The sequence below is a fragment of the Nerophis ophidion genome, linkage group LG04 (assembly GCF_033978795.1).
Source record: "Nerophis ophidion isolate RoL-2023_Sa linkage group LG04, RoL_Noph_v1.0, whole genome shotgun sequence".
NCBI lineage: Eukaryota > Metazoa > Chordata > Actinopteri > Syngnathiformes > Syngnathidae > Nerophis > Nerophis ophidion.
In genome coordinates, this window is record NC_084614.1 from 41,600,316 (window position 1) to 41,614,705 (window position 14,390).

A 14,390-nucleotide genomic window follows, 5' to 3' on the forward strand; every position below is an offset into this window, starting at 1 on the left:
TGAAACTGGTAGCCCTTCACATTAATCAGTACCCAAGAAGTAGCTCTTGTTTTCAAAGAGGTTGGTGACCCCTGCTTTAGTCCATTTACTTTGTGCCAGTTGATTCCTGATGCTTCACCCTTCCAGTTGTGTTCTAAGGCCGATCATGACACTAGTATTGGTTCAAATGTAATCCTGAAGGCAAGTTTTGATGTGGTCAGTACTGATATTTTTAACACATCAAAATAAAAATCCAAAACAGGTGAATATGTTTCATGGGGCACTTTTTATTGAGCGTAAACAGTTTTCATAATCGTTACTTTTACAACAAAAAGTGGGTGTTTCCACATTCGTTGGGCGAGCTTAGCACAATGCAGGTTGATCCCAGGATGTTGCCAATCAACACAAGAAAACTTGAAAAGAGAGGACGAAGAAAAAAGATGGAAAGAGGAAAAACAGGTAAGCAGAGTCAAGAGTCTCTTGATGAGCTGCTGTTTCCTCTGTGCACCCACCAGTTGTCTGGATCCTACATGAGATGTTCACAATGGGGGGAAAAAAACAGAATTGCTTCTCTTTACTTCTGGGCAGGGATCATGCTGTCAATGGCTTCTCCCTTCTCCAGCTTCTTCTCCATCTCCACCATCAGCTTGACACCGTCAACCACCAGCTGGACTTGCTGCACCTCGGAGGAGCCCAGACGATCGGCGTTGGAGATGTCAAAAATGCCACCCACGGAGGCCGTGTCCACGCCACCTTGAGAGGACGAGAGCGAAAGTTTAGTAAAAATACTTCCCAGACAAACAGAAGCGAATGAAGGACATACCTTGGCCGCGCTTCTGCAGGCGCAGTCTGGTGAGGATCTCCTCAAACTTGGCGTGTGTGCTCAGCTTGGGCAGCTTGACGTGGACGCCGCCTCGCAGACCAGTGCCCAGGTTTGAGGGGCAGGTCAGGACGTAGCCCAGATGCTCGTTCCACATGAAGCCGTGGTTGTGCTTCTTGAAGATCTCCTCAATCTGCCGACCAATCAAACATCAGAGGATGCCTACAATCTGCTTTTGCTGCTCCTAATCAATTGTTATCGCTGTACCTTCTGAAGACCAACGCAGAAACGCTTGAAGACCTCCCTCATGTTGCCGCCTTTCTGCATGGAGATGACACGCAGGTGATCCTCCTCGTTGACCCACACCAGGAAGGTCTTGTTGTCGTTGTGCCTGGATGGTGTTGTAAGGACGGGGAGAAGATTCAAATCTGTGTCGGATGCTTCTTTTATTAGCATGCTATGCTGTACTGTAGGTGACATTTTATTATGGATCAAATATCTGCAAATAAATCATCTAATAGCCTAGGAAAAAGAGAGGACCTTAAATGGAACCTTGAGGAACACCACTAGTATAACTAAAGAAGTTGAACAAATGAGTACTGACTGCATCGAAGCAAACAAGCAACAGCAACACTGTAGTGACATAAATAACATTACGAAAAAAGTGTAACTGCAAAAAAGAAGACGACTTAAAGGGGTGCCTTACAGAACGAGGCACGACTGTACATACTTTTAATATTTTGTAGTCTGAAATGTTAAAAAAGGCTTAATAAAGTGAAATTGTTGGCCAAAATAATTTGTTTTTATGACGCGGAAACATTTGTTACTGGAAACGTTTTCATACACTCTACCCTGTAGACCAGTGGTCCCCAACCACCGGGCCGCAGAATAATTTTTTATTGAATCAACATAAAAAACACAATATACACTTACAATTAGTGCACCAACCACAAAAACGTCCCTTTTTCATGACAAAGAAGAAACAAAAATTAAATAAAAAAAAGTATTCTACGTGCAGAAAACATATCCTCAAAAATGTGTTTTATGTTCATATTTATGGGTGCAAGGGTCAGATTAATTTGAGTAACATTATTTCTCATGAGGAAAAAATAATGAGTTTTTTTGTACAAGTCGGTCTTCGTTGGAACTTTTGGGACGGATTATTAACAAAAACAGTTCAGTACGACTGTATTAACATTTTTATGTATATTTTAAAAACTATTAAAATTTAATCATTTTTGCATTTAAAAAATATATAATTTAATTGAGGTATATTATTTGTTGTTCCTTCTATTTATTTCCTTAATAAATATAATATTTGCAGTATGATGGGAATTTTTTCATGCCATACCTGTGGTAAGCAGTGTACTGTACACCGTATTATTCTATTTGGACACCCCTGCTATAGTTAGTTGTTGTACTTACATGATGCCTCTGGCGTCAGGCCAATCACGGGCCATACCAGCGCAGGTGAGCAGAGGGGAGACGGGCTTGTCAAACAGGAAGTGATCAGCAATGAGCTGCTCCTGCTCAGCATCAGTCATGGACTTCAGGGGGTAGTACTTGCCCTTGAATTCACCATCCAGGCTGGTCAGAGCTAATGGGATACATTTTGTTAGGATGTAATTGATACTGTGGATGTGCCGATCAATCGGCTGCCAAAAGTACGTGATCGCCATTGCCGACTAATGCCTTTTGATACCAATACTTTATTTTTAGTCCCCCACCTGACAATCTAGCAGCTAATTACCTTATGTGTCTCTGTACAGTGTGGCACTTTTCTCCTAAGTTAATAATAATCACCTTCATTACGGAAAATAAATTGAATTTCTGAATATCTTGAGTATCATTATCACTGAAGGATAAGGCTAAACATGTTACACACCCAAAGCAAGCCAGGAACGGGCATGCTAAAGCTAATATATCTGCTAAGCTAGCCAGTAACAATAGCACTTAATAAAGTTTAAGAAGTGTAGATAGAAGCACGTTACAGCAGAAAGTAAGCAGATATTAACATAAAAGCAACAATTAGATTAATAACAGTCGAATAATATTTATATAACACCAGCTGTTGGTGTGTAGGAGCCAGTAGACACATACAAGAGTGGATCAAACCATACATTGGTGGTGTCGATGCCAAGGGTAATATCAGTAAATGATCAATACTAGAGGGATTACATTGACTTTTATGTTTTCAAAATCTTTTTTGTTTGTCTTTGTTAAACTAGCAAACTCAGAGAATAAGTTCCTGGACACCAGAAGACTTTGAGAGCAAAAAGGATTTCAATGACTGTTGGATAGCATTTTATAATTTTGTAAATGTTTCGCGTAATATTGCCTTTGTTTTGATCAAACAACTGTAAATAATAAAAGGAATAGGGAAATAGTTCAAACACAATGCTGATATTGTTAAGCTCTCAAGAGCACTCACCATAAATCATTTACAAAAAGGTACAGTTAATACATTTGATTGGTATTGGTATCGGCTGATCTCACTCATGAATGATTGGTATCGGAGTCAGCAGCATAAATGCCTGATTGGAACACCCCTCACTGACACAGAACACATGTTCATTTGAATGCGCTTACCCTCAACAGACAGCTTCTCAATTGCTCGGCGCTCGCCACGGCTGTTGTGGGGGGGCAGGGTGAATCCCTTGATGCTGCGGCCGGTACGCACGCGGCTGGACAAAACGTAGTTTGGGTCCAGGTCATCGCCGCCCTATATCAACAATCATCAAATTCAAAAACCCTGCATCTTTTTCAAGCACCCATTTTGTTGTCAAAGACCTTCAGGTTCTCAAAGTTCAGGTCAGTCTTGTGCTTGTCAGTGGGCTTGTATCCACCATGACGGTCGGAGATGATGGGGTCCAGCAGGTCCTTGAAGACTTCATAGGACTCCTCGTCACCAGCGACACAGCCAACAGTCATGATGAAGGGGTGACCTATGGAGTGAAGGCCGATGGCAGATAAATGATTGCTTTTTTCTCACTGGCACTCATCAAAGGCGGATTCTTTCATTCCCTCTCCCTTAGCTCTCCTGCTTGCTTCCTTGTTTTGTCTTAACCTTCTTTTAACCATTTTTTGCACTGCTGTTTAAAATTTAAACAATGGAATTGATCAACTGGCCTCTTAACGATATTGGCAAGATCTCAGGTTTGGGGGAACCTGCCTGTCTTGACGTAACGGTTGTTGCTGGACACACGGCAGACTTTTGGGAAAGTGGAGGACATTGAAGATATCAAACCATTCAGGACCATGACAACAGGACATCTGGTGATTGGAGTAAGCGTTGCCCCGATGTATCGACAAATTGGAAGAAGCTGGCAGCAGCTCACTATACCCTAAAGCTGCCACAAATGACTGGAGGATGCGAGCAGAGCTCTGGGGACTCGGATTTTTGCGATTTTGTACTGTATGACAAACTTGATGTCAGGCTTTCCCCTGACAGTTTGTCTGTGTTTTAGTTTTTTCTTCTGCATTTGTCTGTTTCCTCTGTTTGGTGTCTCCTGTCTTTAGTTCCTGTCTAGTGCTCTTATTTTGTCAGCTTCCTGTCTTGTTCCCTGAGTGCTGTGTTCCTCCTCAGCTGCGGCTGATTGGCACCTGGCCACACCTGTTGCCATTCAGCCCGCTCCTATTTGTACCTGCTTTGTCTTGTGTCAGTTACTGGATCATTGTATTGTCATCCGGACTTGTCGTTGCCATATGTTGCTCTTGTCTTGTCTGTGATTCTTTTCAGCTATTACCTGTCGTGCTACATTTTGTCCTGGTCGTCGTAGCAGTAAGCTGTTCTTGTTAGCCATTAGTTATTTCCAGTTTTTCTGTTTGCTATCCACTAGCTTCCATGCTAAACTTCCTTTTTGTTTTCTAGCTTCCAGTCCTAGCTCCCTTAGTTTGTTATCCTGCCCACGTGCGTGCTTTTTGTTTCTTCTTGTTGTATTATTTATATTAAATCATGTCTTCATATCCAATGCCTGCCTCCATCTCAGCATCTTTGGGTTCGACAACAAATACCTTTGACACTTGACAACATCTTGGAGACGATGGCTGCTCTGGTGGCGAAGTATGATGATTTTGAGGACCAGAAATAGACAATTAAATGTGTTTTCGTTCGCTCAAACAAAAACATTCTAATCTGGATTGTTTTCTCTGGCTGCGAGCGACGTGACAAGGTCGTTGCTTCGAGACCCTCCGAGAGGAAAGTGGAGTGAGGGCGCAACAAACTCCTTGCCTGTCCCTCGTGGACACTTGCCTGTTTGTTCATTTCTGTTCGACTGACTGACTGTGTTATAGCATTTGCGGGAGCACCAAGGTCGCGGAACAGATACACGCTGCAGGTTTACACACACAGATACCTCCCACCCTCATACCCCGCCTTACGACGCTTCACTCCACGTGGTATGACGGAAAACGAAGCAGCACCCCTAGTGGCTGGCAGCTTGCTGAAAGTTTTGAGTTGTACTGAAATATAAGTAAGATTAAATATCTCAAACAAGGGTGATATTTGCTTATTTTCTATTTGATAGGATAATTCTTCTCACTAAGCAGATTTTATGTTAGAGTGTTTTACTTGTTTTAAGGGTTTTGGTCCTAAATGATCTCACTAAGATATTACAGCTTGTTGCTGAAATTTGATGACCTATATTGAGTAAAACATACTTGGAACTAGAATATCAACTGATGCAAAGCTGTGTCATTAACACTCACAAGTATAAAACTACTTTTTTAAAGTAATAATTTCTTACTTCAAGCATGAAAAAAAAAAATCATGATGCCTAGCACAGATCATTATGTCAAGATAATGGCACTAGAATTTACTTAATTTAAGAATATTTTTCAACATATTGAGCCAAAATGTCTTTTTTTTTCTACCAAGAAAAGTGCACTTGTTATTACTGAGAATATACTTATTTTAAGGTTTTTTGGTTTCATTGAGGTTAGCGATTTATATTTGTTTTGGAAAGTCTTGGCAAGCCAAATTTTCTTGTTCTATTGGCAGATAATTTTGCTTAGTTCAAATAAAATACCCCTCATTTTTGTATTTTTCATCTTGTGTTTGAACACTGACTTTTTGCAGTGATATGGTCTTTTGCTATCAAGTTTTGTTCCCTCACGCCAGACTGCCCTCCATGAGTGCCCAGTTTGAGCTCAACTTTTTTTTACTCATCCTCCCCGTGTTTACCTTCTTCCAACCTTTTACAGGGAGCCAGAAGTGCGGAGCCATTTGCGTTCTTGTCGTTACCTCGTACGTGTGTCTGCTCTCAATTTAAATTCCGTTGTACTTGTGCAATGACAATAAAAATCCATCCATCCTTCCTTTCTTTTTATTTGTTAATAAACTGATAAGCTTACCGGGGTTGTCGACACCAGTCTGGATGACATCGTCCAAGGTGTAACCACTGGGAGTCTGCTTGTCCCTCATCTTGGCATACAGGTCCTTGGTCAGAACCTTGGCCATGTGGTTGTTGTGCTTGGACAGGTTAGGGAACTCCTCCTCAACTTTGTAGTTGAGCTTGAAGTTGTTGTGGGTGTTTCCGAAAGGCATGGTTGCTTTTCTAACACTGAAAAAGAAGCAAACACAAGTTTAATAAACTTCTGGAAAATCTGACCAATGAGACACAATGTTCTTGGTAAAACTCTCAGAAATCAAAACATTCCTAGAAACGGTAAAACTCGGTGGAGAGTCTCAATCTAGGGCACAGCTTGTAGAATATAATGTAACTATTGTATGAATAAACACTGTTGGTTAGAGTTGTGGGCTTCATGGTGGCAGAGGGGTTAGTGCGTCTGCCTCACAATACGAAGGCTCGGGATCTTTCTGTGTGGAGTTTGCATGTTCTCCCCGTGAATGCGTGGGTTCCCTCCGGGTACTCCGGCTTCCTCCCACTTCCAAAGACATGCACCTGGGGATAGGTTGATTGGCAACACTAAATTGGCCCTAGTGTGTGAATGTGAGTGTGAATGTTGTCTGTCTATCTGTGTTGGCCCTGTGATGAGGTGGCGACTTGTCCAGGGTGTACCCCGCCTTCCGCCCGATTGTAGCTGAGACAGGCGCCAGCGCTCCCCGCGACCCCAAAAGGGAATAAGCGGTAGAAAATGGATGGGATGGATGGGTTAGAGTTGTATATGCCATGCTGGCAGCGAGAGAGATAATTATGTTCTAGTATAAACCAAGCATTAAATATGTGGTCACCAGTGATAACTCGGGTGGTGTTCTTTTCATTGAATTAATAAGAACATTTTAAAAGTCTATAAAAATTTGCATTGTTCCGTGATCATCTGTTTGTTTGTTTTTTGAGTCAGTGTATCTTTTTGTCTTGAATAATTTAAAAAAATTAAGAACAAAAAAATTATATGGGGGGGAAAACACAAAAAAAACCATTATGACACCGGTACTAGAAATGTCTATGTAAAGACAAGACCGTAGGGGAAAACAGTGTGGTGTGTCTTCTGCGTTTATATAGAAAAATATATTGATACTTGATTATCTGTTGGGTTTTTTTTGGTCTGTTTGATTTGTTTTGTTTTGTTTTGTTTTTGACATATGATATAACACCACACAGTTTTTTTCCCTGCAAGCTAGTCCCAAGGCTAGTCTTTAAAAATAACACTATCCGGTTCCGGTGTCAATATATGAAAAGGAATATCTGGTTTGACTTTGTTTTTTTTTTCATTTATGCTGACTGGTGATTTTATTTGTAGCAAATATAAAATGAAAATAAACCTGTTTTATAGAATATCATATCAGTGACAAAAAGATCCATTGACCTGACCTAACTCAGGTCTTAAAAGAGTTTGAAATAATTATCCGTAAATTTTGCTTCAGGCTTCTTCTGCTTCGAAAAGCTTGTTATACAACTGACCTGGTTGACGCATTACTGCCACCCAGTGGCTAGAGGCTGTAATCTCACTTGTAAAATAGTCATGCCCTACTGAAAATCAGGGTTGTGTTTTTTTGTGATTAAAATTAATACATGTATAAAGAGATGAGTAAATAAATGATATAAACTAAAAATACAACTTTAATCGATAACGACCTGGTGCTGGTGGCCCAAGGTTATAAGAAGCACAGGTCGAGGACAGCTGCAGTCATTTTATCTGCTGGCGCAACAATCTTGGTGGCATGTGTCAAGCCATTTACAATGTATCACATGTCCAGTTGAAATAGAGTAGGTGGCAGGTGTGTGTGTGTGTGTGTGTGTGTTGGTATTTTTAGCGTCAGCACAGCTGCCTGCCTGTCTTTAAATGACACTACACACATGCTATATGCACTTTGACTCTACCTTGTTCTAATATGACCATAAGTGCACAAGTCATGCTTTACCGTCACCACATCAACTCCTGGCTTACTCTTGCTTGCTGAGAGCCTGCAGCGTCCTCTGCAGTGTTTTTAGTCTACCAATTCTGAACAAACATGTTACGTTATGCATGCCAGCAGAGGATTCTGGTTCACTGCAGAATATTATATCCAGTGAGATGTTCTTTTTGTCGTTTACCAAAGATTAGAGTTGTGCATGTGTCTTTAAGTTAAACAAATGTATTTCAGAGAGCATACTTACCTTTCACACTAGACAAGAATAGAGGTAACAGTCCCTGGGATCAGATCCAGTTCACCACGGCCAAAATAGGGGTCACCCGACTCTGTAGGGCTTCGCTCCCCGCTTATATACCAGACACACACTCTCCAGCTTTGCTCTTGCCATTTTAGTGCCTGCTGCGCTCTGATTGGCCAGAGCCCATGCACCAATACTCTCGACACAGCCTTTATGACAGGGACACACCTCAGTCATCCAAGAAGGGCGCCCACAGCTGTAGCGTTACCACCCCGCCAACCCGCCCAAACATAGCACTGATGGATGGCGTGAGTGTCTGAGGAGAGAAGGGGGAGGTAAAAAAAATACCGGAAAAAAAAAAGCTGAACTGGACTTTTGTAAAAGTCATTCACAGAGCAGGGGTCTTGGTGGTAAGCGTCGTACGCCCACGATGCAAAGCAAGGAACCGTGTCTTCTTTGTTTCCCCACATGGCCAACGTTTAATAAAGGAGGGACAGGAAGTGTTGACCCTACAGTGCAGTCCAGCCTTGAGCTAGCGATAATGCCAAAGACAGACCCTCTTCCACCATTAGAGGTTCCTGTTGAGGAGTGGTGAGACACAGCTGACAATGAGAGTGAAGCCTCCACTTATTCATGGAATAATAATTTAAATAAAAGGGTTCTCAACATGGTGGCAGAGGGGTTAGTGCGTCTGCCTCACAATACGAAGGTCCTGCAGTTCTGGGTTCAATCCCAGGCTCGGGATCTTTCTGTGTGGAGTTTGCATGTTCTCCCCGTGAATGCGTGGGCTCCCTCCGGGTACTCTGGCTTCCTCCCACTTCCAAAGACATGCACCTGGGGATAGGTTGATTGGCCACACTAAATTGGCCCTAGTGTGTGAATGTGAGTGTGAATGTTGTCTGTCTATCTGTGTTGGCCCTGGGTGTACCCCGCCTTCCGCCCGATTGTAGCTGAGATAGGCGCCAGCGCCCCCCACGACCCCAAAAGGGAATAAGAGGTAGGAAATTGATGGATGGATGGATGGGTTCTGAACATGTGAGAATGACATACCGTATTTTTTGGACTATAAATCGCAGTTTTTTTTCATAGTTTGGTGTGATTTATACTCCGGAGCAACCTATGTGTAAAATGATTAACACATTACCGTAAAATATCAAGTTATATTATTTATCTCATTGGCGGAAGAGACGAAGAAAATGTCAGCAATCGTCACACACACGTCAGCAATCGTCACACACATGTCAACCAATAAGAATTTGGCGGGGGAGGGTCATGACAGAAGTGCACTGTGGGTCATGGAATGCTAACGGCTATATGCTACTGCCGTAGCTATTAAAATTGATCATTTCCTCGTTGGCGATAACTTATAAAAACTGAGAAGGGCTGAACAAAAATGGCACCGAAAAGGAAATCATGTACTGCAAAATACAAGCTGGACGTAGTGAAATATGCAGCAGAAAACGACAAGAGGAAGCGGCGCATACCTTTGGAGTTGACAGAGTTGTTTAGAAGCTACTTTGAGGAAGAACATTTTAACGGATTTATCGATTAGGAGTGACAGATTGTTTGGTAAACGTATTGCATGTTCTATTTTTGACTGATCGATTGATACTTTTATTATTAGATTGCACAGTACAGTACATATTCCGTACAATTGACCACTAAATGGTAACACCTGAATAAGTTTTTCAACTTGTTTAAGTTGGGGTCCACGTTAATCAATTCATGGTATAAGTTATAGTTATTTGAATGATTCTTACCATAATATGTTACGCTAACATACCAGGCATGTTCTCAGTTGGTTATTTATGCGTCATATAACGTACACTTATTCAGCCTGTTGTTCACTATTCTTTATTTATTTTAAAGTGCCTTTCAAATGTCTATTCTCGGTGTTGGATTTTATCAAATAAATTTCCCCCCCCTAAAATGCGACTTATACTCCAGTGCGACATATATGTTTTTTTCCTTCTTTATTATGCATTTTCGGCCGGTGCGACGTATACACCGGAGCGATTTATAATCCGAAAAACACGGTAACTTAGTGATGGTGATCACACATTTAATTGCAGTTATTTTATTGTATGGTATAAGCGTGTCCCGATGCGATCAATATGCGTGGTCAAATATGGGTCAGCAAAATAAAAAAGAAGTATCGGAACTGAAATCTATGGTTTGCATGAAAAATGTCCGACACAAGCGTGTTGACTTGTGCAAAGCTGGACGGCCAGTTAACATCTAAAGGCCTGTTTTACTAAAGGTTTGCGTGTACTTACACACGTGTGCAAAGTCGATTACGTCTGTTAAGTGAGCAGAATAAGACGTGCAATCCTTTTTGCAACTGTTATTATTAATATGCAAAATATCATCAAAATGTCCACAATACTGGGAGGAGAAGATGCACATATAATGAATTAGCATGTGCAATGTGATTTATCAATACTCTTAACTGTTTTGTGAGCACTATTTGGCGTTTTATTTAGTACGTGTCAGACGGACATACAAAATCACAGCTGCAGGATCAGTGCTCACGATGCATCGACAAAGGGTGGACAGACGAGAATCCTCCTTTTTTCATACTAAACTGCGGGAAATAAAAAAAGTATTAGACATATCGTCGATTCAGAAACAACATAGCTGAGTTCAATTGATGCATTTTGGTGTCTGTTGGCGTTTTGTTTTTTTTATGTCGGTCTGCACCACTTGTCAATAGCACACGCAGTGTTAGTAGATCACGGGCAACACACCCATTCAGAGCACACATTATTTTATTTTTTTGAATCTTTGTTAATCAGGCCTTAAATGTCCTCCAATAAGCACACAAAGTTCGTCCTTTTTTACATTTTAGTCAAATCATTTACCAAAAAGTAAACATGGTAGGCTACTAGGAGGTAGCAGCTACACAACAGCTAAGCACACAATAGCACTCAAGTGAGACATATGTAATATGTGTCCTTAATTAAACAACATTGGAGTCCAAAACATCACATTTGTCAAAATAAGCAAGTATCAAATAATTATGGTTGCATATTACTTACACATACAACATCTGCAAGGTAGAAGCGTATTAGAAAGTATCCAGTAACAAACGTGTCCGCATCGTTTAACTTACTCTGCATCAAAAGATAAACATAATGAATTATTGTGGCCACTGCTGTTGTCAGTTCTTATAACAAGTAGTGTACAGTTCTTACTCATATCTGTCAGTAGACTTGCTATGGAAGCGCTAAAAACTACGACAAAGATGTCGGGGTGAAGATGCTGTCAAAGGGTTTCCAAATTATGGGAATGGAAATTCGTAAAAAATCTGTTATGTAATGTATGTGATATAATATATCAACACTCAAGGGACACCATGTATAATCCAATCTAACACGAAGCATTACTTTATCTCAATATGTTTTCAAGTGTATCAGAATTATTTGCTTGTATACACGATTCAGGCATATAATCTTTAAAGATGAGCTATGACACATCATTCAGCCTTGGTGAAAGTTTGTGTTCTACAGAATGTCCTTTTAATTCTCAATGGAACCACTACCTTCCTTAAATGTAAACTGTGAAGTCTTGTAAATTGTTGCCATTTTACTAGTACATGCATGACTTAAATAGAAAAACCTGTCACGTGAGTCAATGTCCCACGTGAGGAATGTCCTCCATTTGTGTGTCTCTACACTTGCAGTTGACTGCCTCATTCCTACGTTATGCTGTGCCAATAATATTGTTCAAATATTAATGTACAAAAAAAATTATGGGTGTCTTTAATTCACACGTTCATCTACAACTCACCCATTTTAAGTTATTTTGGTCTTCTAAGTTTTAACACATAGAATAACAGGTATATTTATCGCAAAACAATGGGAGGCATAACATAACATCCGATTGCAAGTCAATATCTGCACTAATACTTTTTTATTGATACAAGTTTTCAAGACCATTGAGTGTTTTATTCAGATATTCAAGAATATATTGACCTACACTAACTTACCTACCAAATGCATATAAATAGAGGTGGGTAGAGTAGCCAGAAATATTACTCAAATAAGAGTACTGTTACTTTGGAGATTTATTACTCAAGTAAAAGTAAGGAGTAGTCACCCAAATATTTACTTGAGTAAAAGTAAAATGTATGTTGTGGAAAAACTACTCAAGTACTGAGTAACTGATGAGTAACCTGTTTGTTTAATGATGACGGCAACAAGTAATGCACAAAAACATAAAACTAGCAATGAACAAATTCAGAGCCAGGAATATCTAAAGTATGTCTTATTCTGTCTTCTTAAGCAACAAAAACAATAATATATATTAAATAATATATATTTGGTTTTAAACTCTATTGAATTGATTGATTGATTGATTGATTGATTGATTGATTGATTGATTGATTGATTGATTGATTGATTGATTGATTGATTGATTGATTGATCAAAACTTTTATTGGTAGATTGCACAGTTCAGTACATATTCCGTACAATTGACCACTAAATGGTAACACCCAAATAAGTTTTTCAACTTGTTTAAGTCGGGGTCCAGGTTAATCAATCCGTGGTAAAAAAAAATTCATGATATACTATTGGCTAAGTTTTATATTAATAAATGTAAGTTTCTCAATACCCAACCTGTTTTTTGTGACTTTAAAAAAGATTTACAACTCTACATTAAAACACTCTAACAACCAAAAAGCTGTGAAAACGATGACGCTGTGTTCCAAATTTAAGTTATTTACTGAGATTGAGTGAGCATATGGCTTTGCACTTTGTTTATTTTATATACAGTACATATATATATTTTTTTGCATTTGACTTTAGTTACTTTGAATTTACAACCCTTTGGCGCTGTTTTGTACGGTTTTTATACTGTTTTGCACTGTTTTTGTACTTACTTTGATTATTATTTTCAACTGCTTGTAAATGTTGAAATTTGTAAATAAAGGTTTATTAAAAATAAAGATAAAAAAAATGTTCTCCTTCGATTGGTGAAACGGAGTCTTCTGCCCGAATGCAGCTGAGAGAGGCGCCCGCGACCCTCCGTGACCCCAGAAGGGACAAGCGGTAGAAAATGGATGGATTTATATATATATATATATATATATATATATATATATATATATATATATATATACTGTATATATATATATATATATATATATATATATATATATATATATATATATATATACATGTGTGTGTAAGGCTTCACGGTGGCAGAGGGGTTAGTGCGTCTGCCTCACAATACGAAGGTCTTGCAGTCCTGGGTTCAAATCCAGGCTCGGGATCTTTCTGTGTGGAGTTTGCATGTTCTCCCCGTGAATGCGTGGGTTCCCTCCGGGTACTCCGGCTTCCTCCCACCTCCAAAGACATGCACCTGGGGATAGGTTGATTGGCAACACTAAATTGGCCCTAGTGTGTGAATGTGAGTGTGAATGTTGTCTGTCTATCTGTGTTGGCCCTGCGATGAGGTGGTGACTTGTCCAGGGTGTACCCCGCCTTCCGCCCGATTGTAGCTGAGATAGGCGCCAGCGCCCCCCGCGACCCTGAAAGGGAATAAGCGGTAGAAAATGGATGGATGTGTGTGTATATATATATTAGGGCTGCGAATCTGTGGGTGTCCCACGATTCGATTCAATATCGATTCTTGGGGTCACGATTCGATAATATATATTTTTTTTCGATTAAATTCGATTCTTGATTAAAAAACTATATTTTTCCGATTGAAAACGATTCTGTATTCATTCAATACATAGGATTTCAGCAGGATCTACCCCAGTCTGCTGACATGCTAGCAGAGTAGATTTTTTTTTAAAAAGCTTTTATAAAGGAAAAGGACAATGTTTTATCAACTGATTGCAATAATGCAAATTTGTTTTAACTATTAAACGAACCAAAAATATGACTTATTTTATCTTTGTGAAAATATTGGACACAGTGTGTTGTCAAGCTTATGAAATGCGATGCAAGTGTAAGCCATCCAGCCATCCATTTCCTACCGCTTATTCCCTTTTTGGGGTCGCAGGGGGCGCTTGCGCCTATGTCAGCTAC

General features: G+C 40.0%; 1 protein-coding gene across 1 annotated transcript; it reads right to left on the reverse strand.

Moving 5' to 3' along the window:
- Positions 1-246: 246 nt before the first annotated feature.
- Positions 247-8,517, reverse strand: ckma (creatine kinase, muscle a). The gene is made up of 8 exons (XM_061898079.1): positions 8,359-8,517; positions 6,152-6,360; positions 3,590-3,744; positions 3,389-3,521; positions 2,225-2,396; positions 1,067-1,190; positions 803-992; positions 247-732 (listed from the first exon to the last, which is right to left on the reverse strand). Exons 2-8 carry the CDS (start codon positions 6,342-6,344, stop codon positions 554-556), a joined length of 1,146 nt encoding a protein of 381 aa, XP_061754063.1. The 5' UTR covers positions 6,345-6,360; positions 8,359-8,517; the 3' UTR covers positions 247-553.
- Between the last annotated feature and the right edge of the window lie 5,873 nt (positions 8,518-14,390).

Excerpts from the sequence above, each read along its gene's own strand:
- ckma (XM_061898079.1), bottom strand. The coding sequence starts at position 6,344 with ATGCCTTTCGGAAACACCCACAACAACTTCAAGCTCAACTACAAAGTT. Across the intron at positions 3,745-6,151 it reads GACTGGTGTCGACAACCCCG|GTCACCCCTTCATCATGACT; the intron begins GTAAGCTTATCA and ends TTCACTCCATAG. Across the intron at positions 733-802 it reads CCTGCAGAAGCGCGGCCAAG|GTGGCGTGGACACGGCCTCC; the intron begins GTATGTCCTTCA and ends CGTCCTCTCAAG.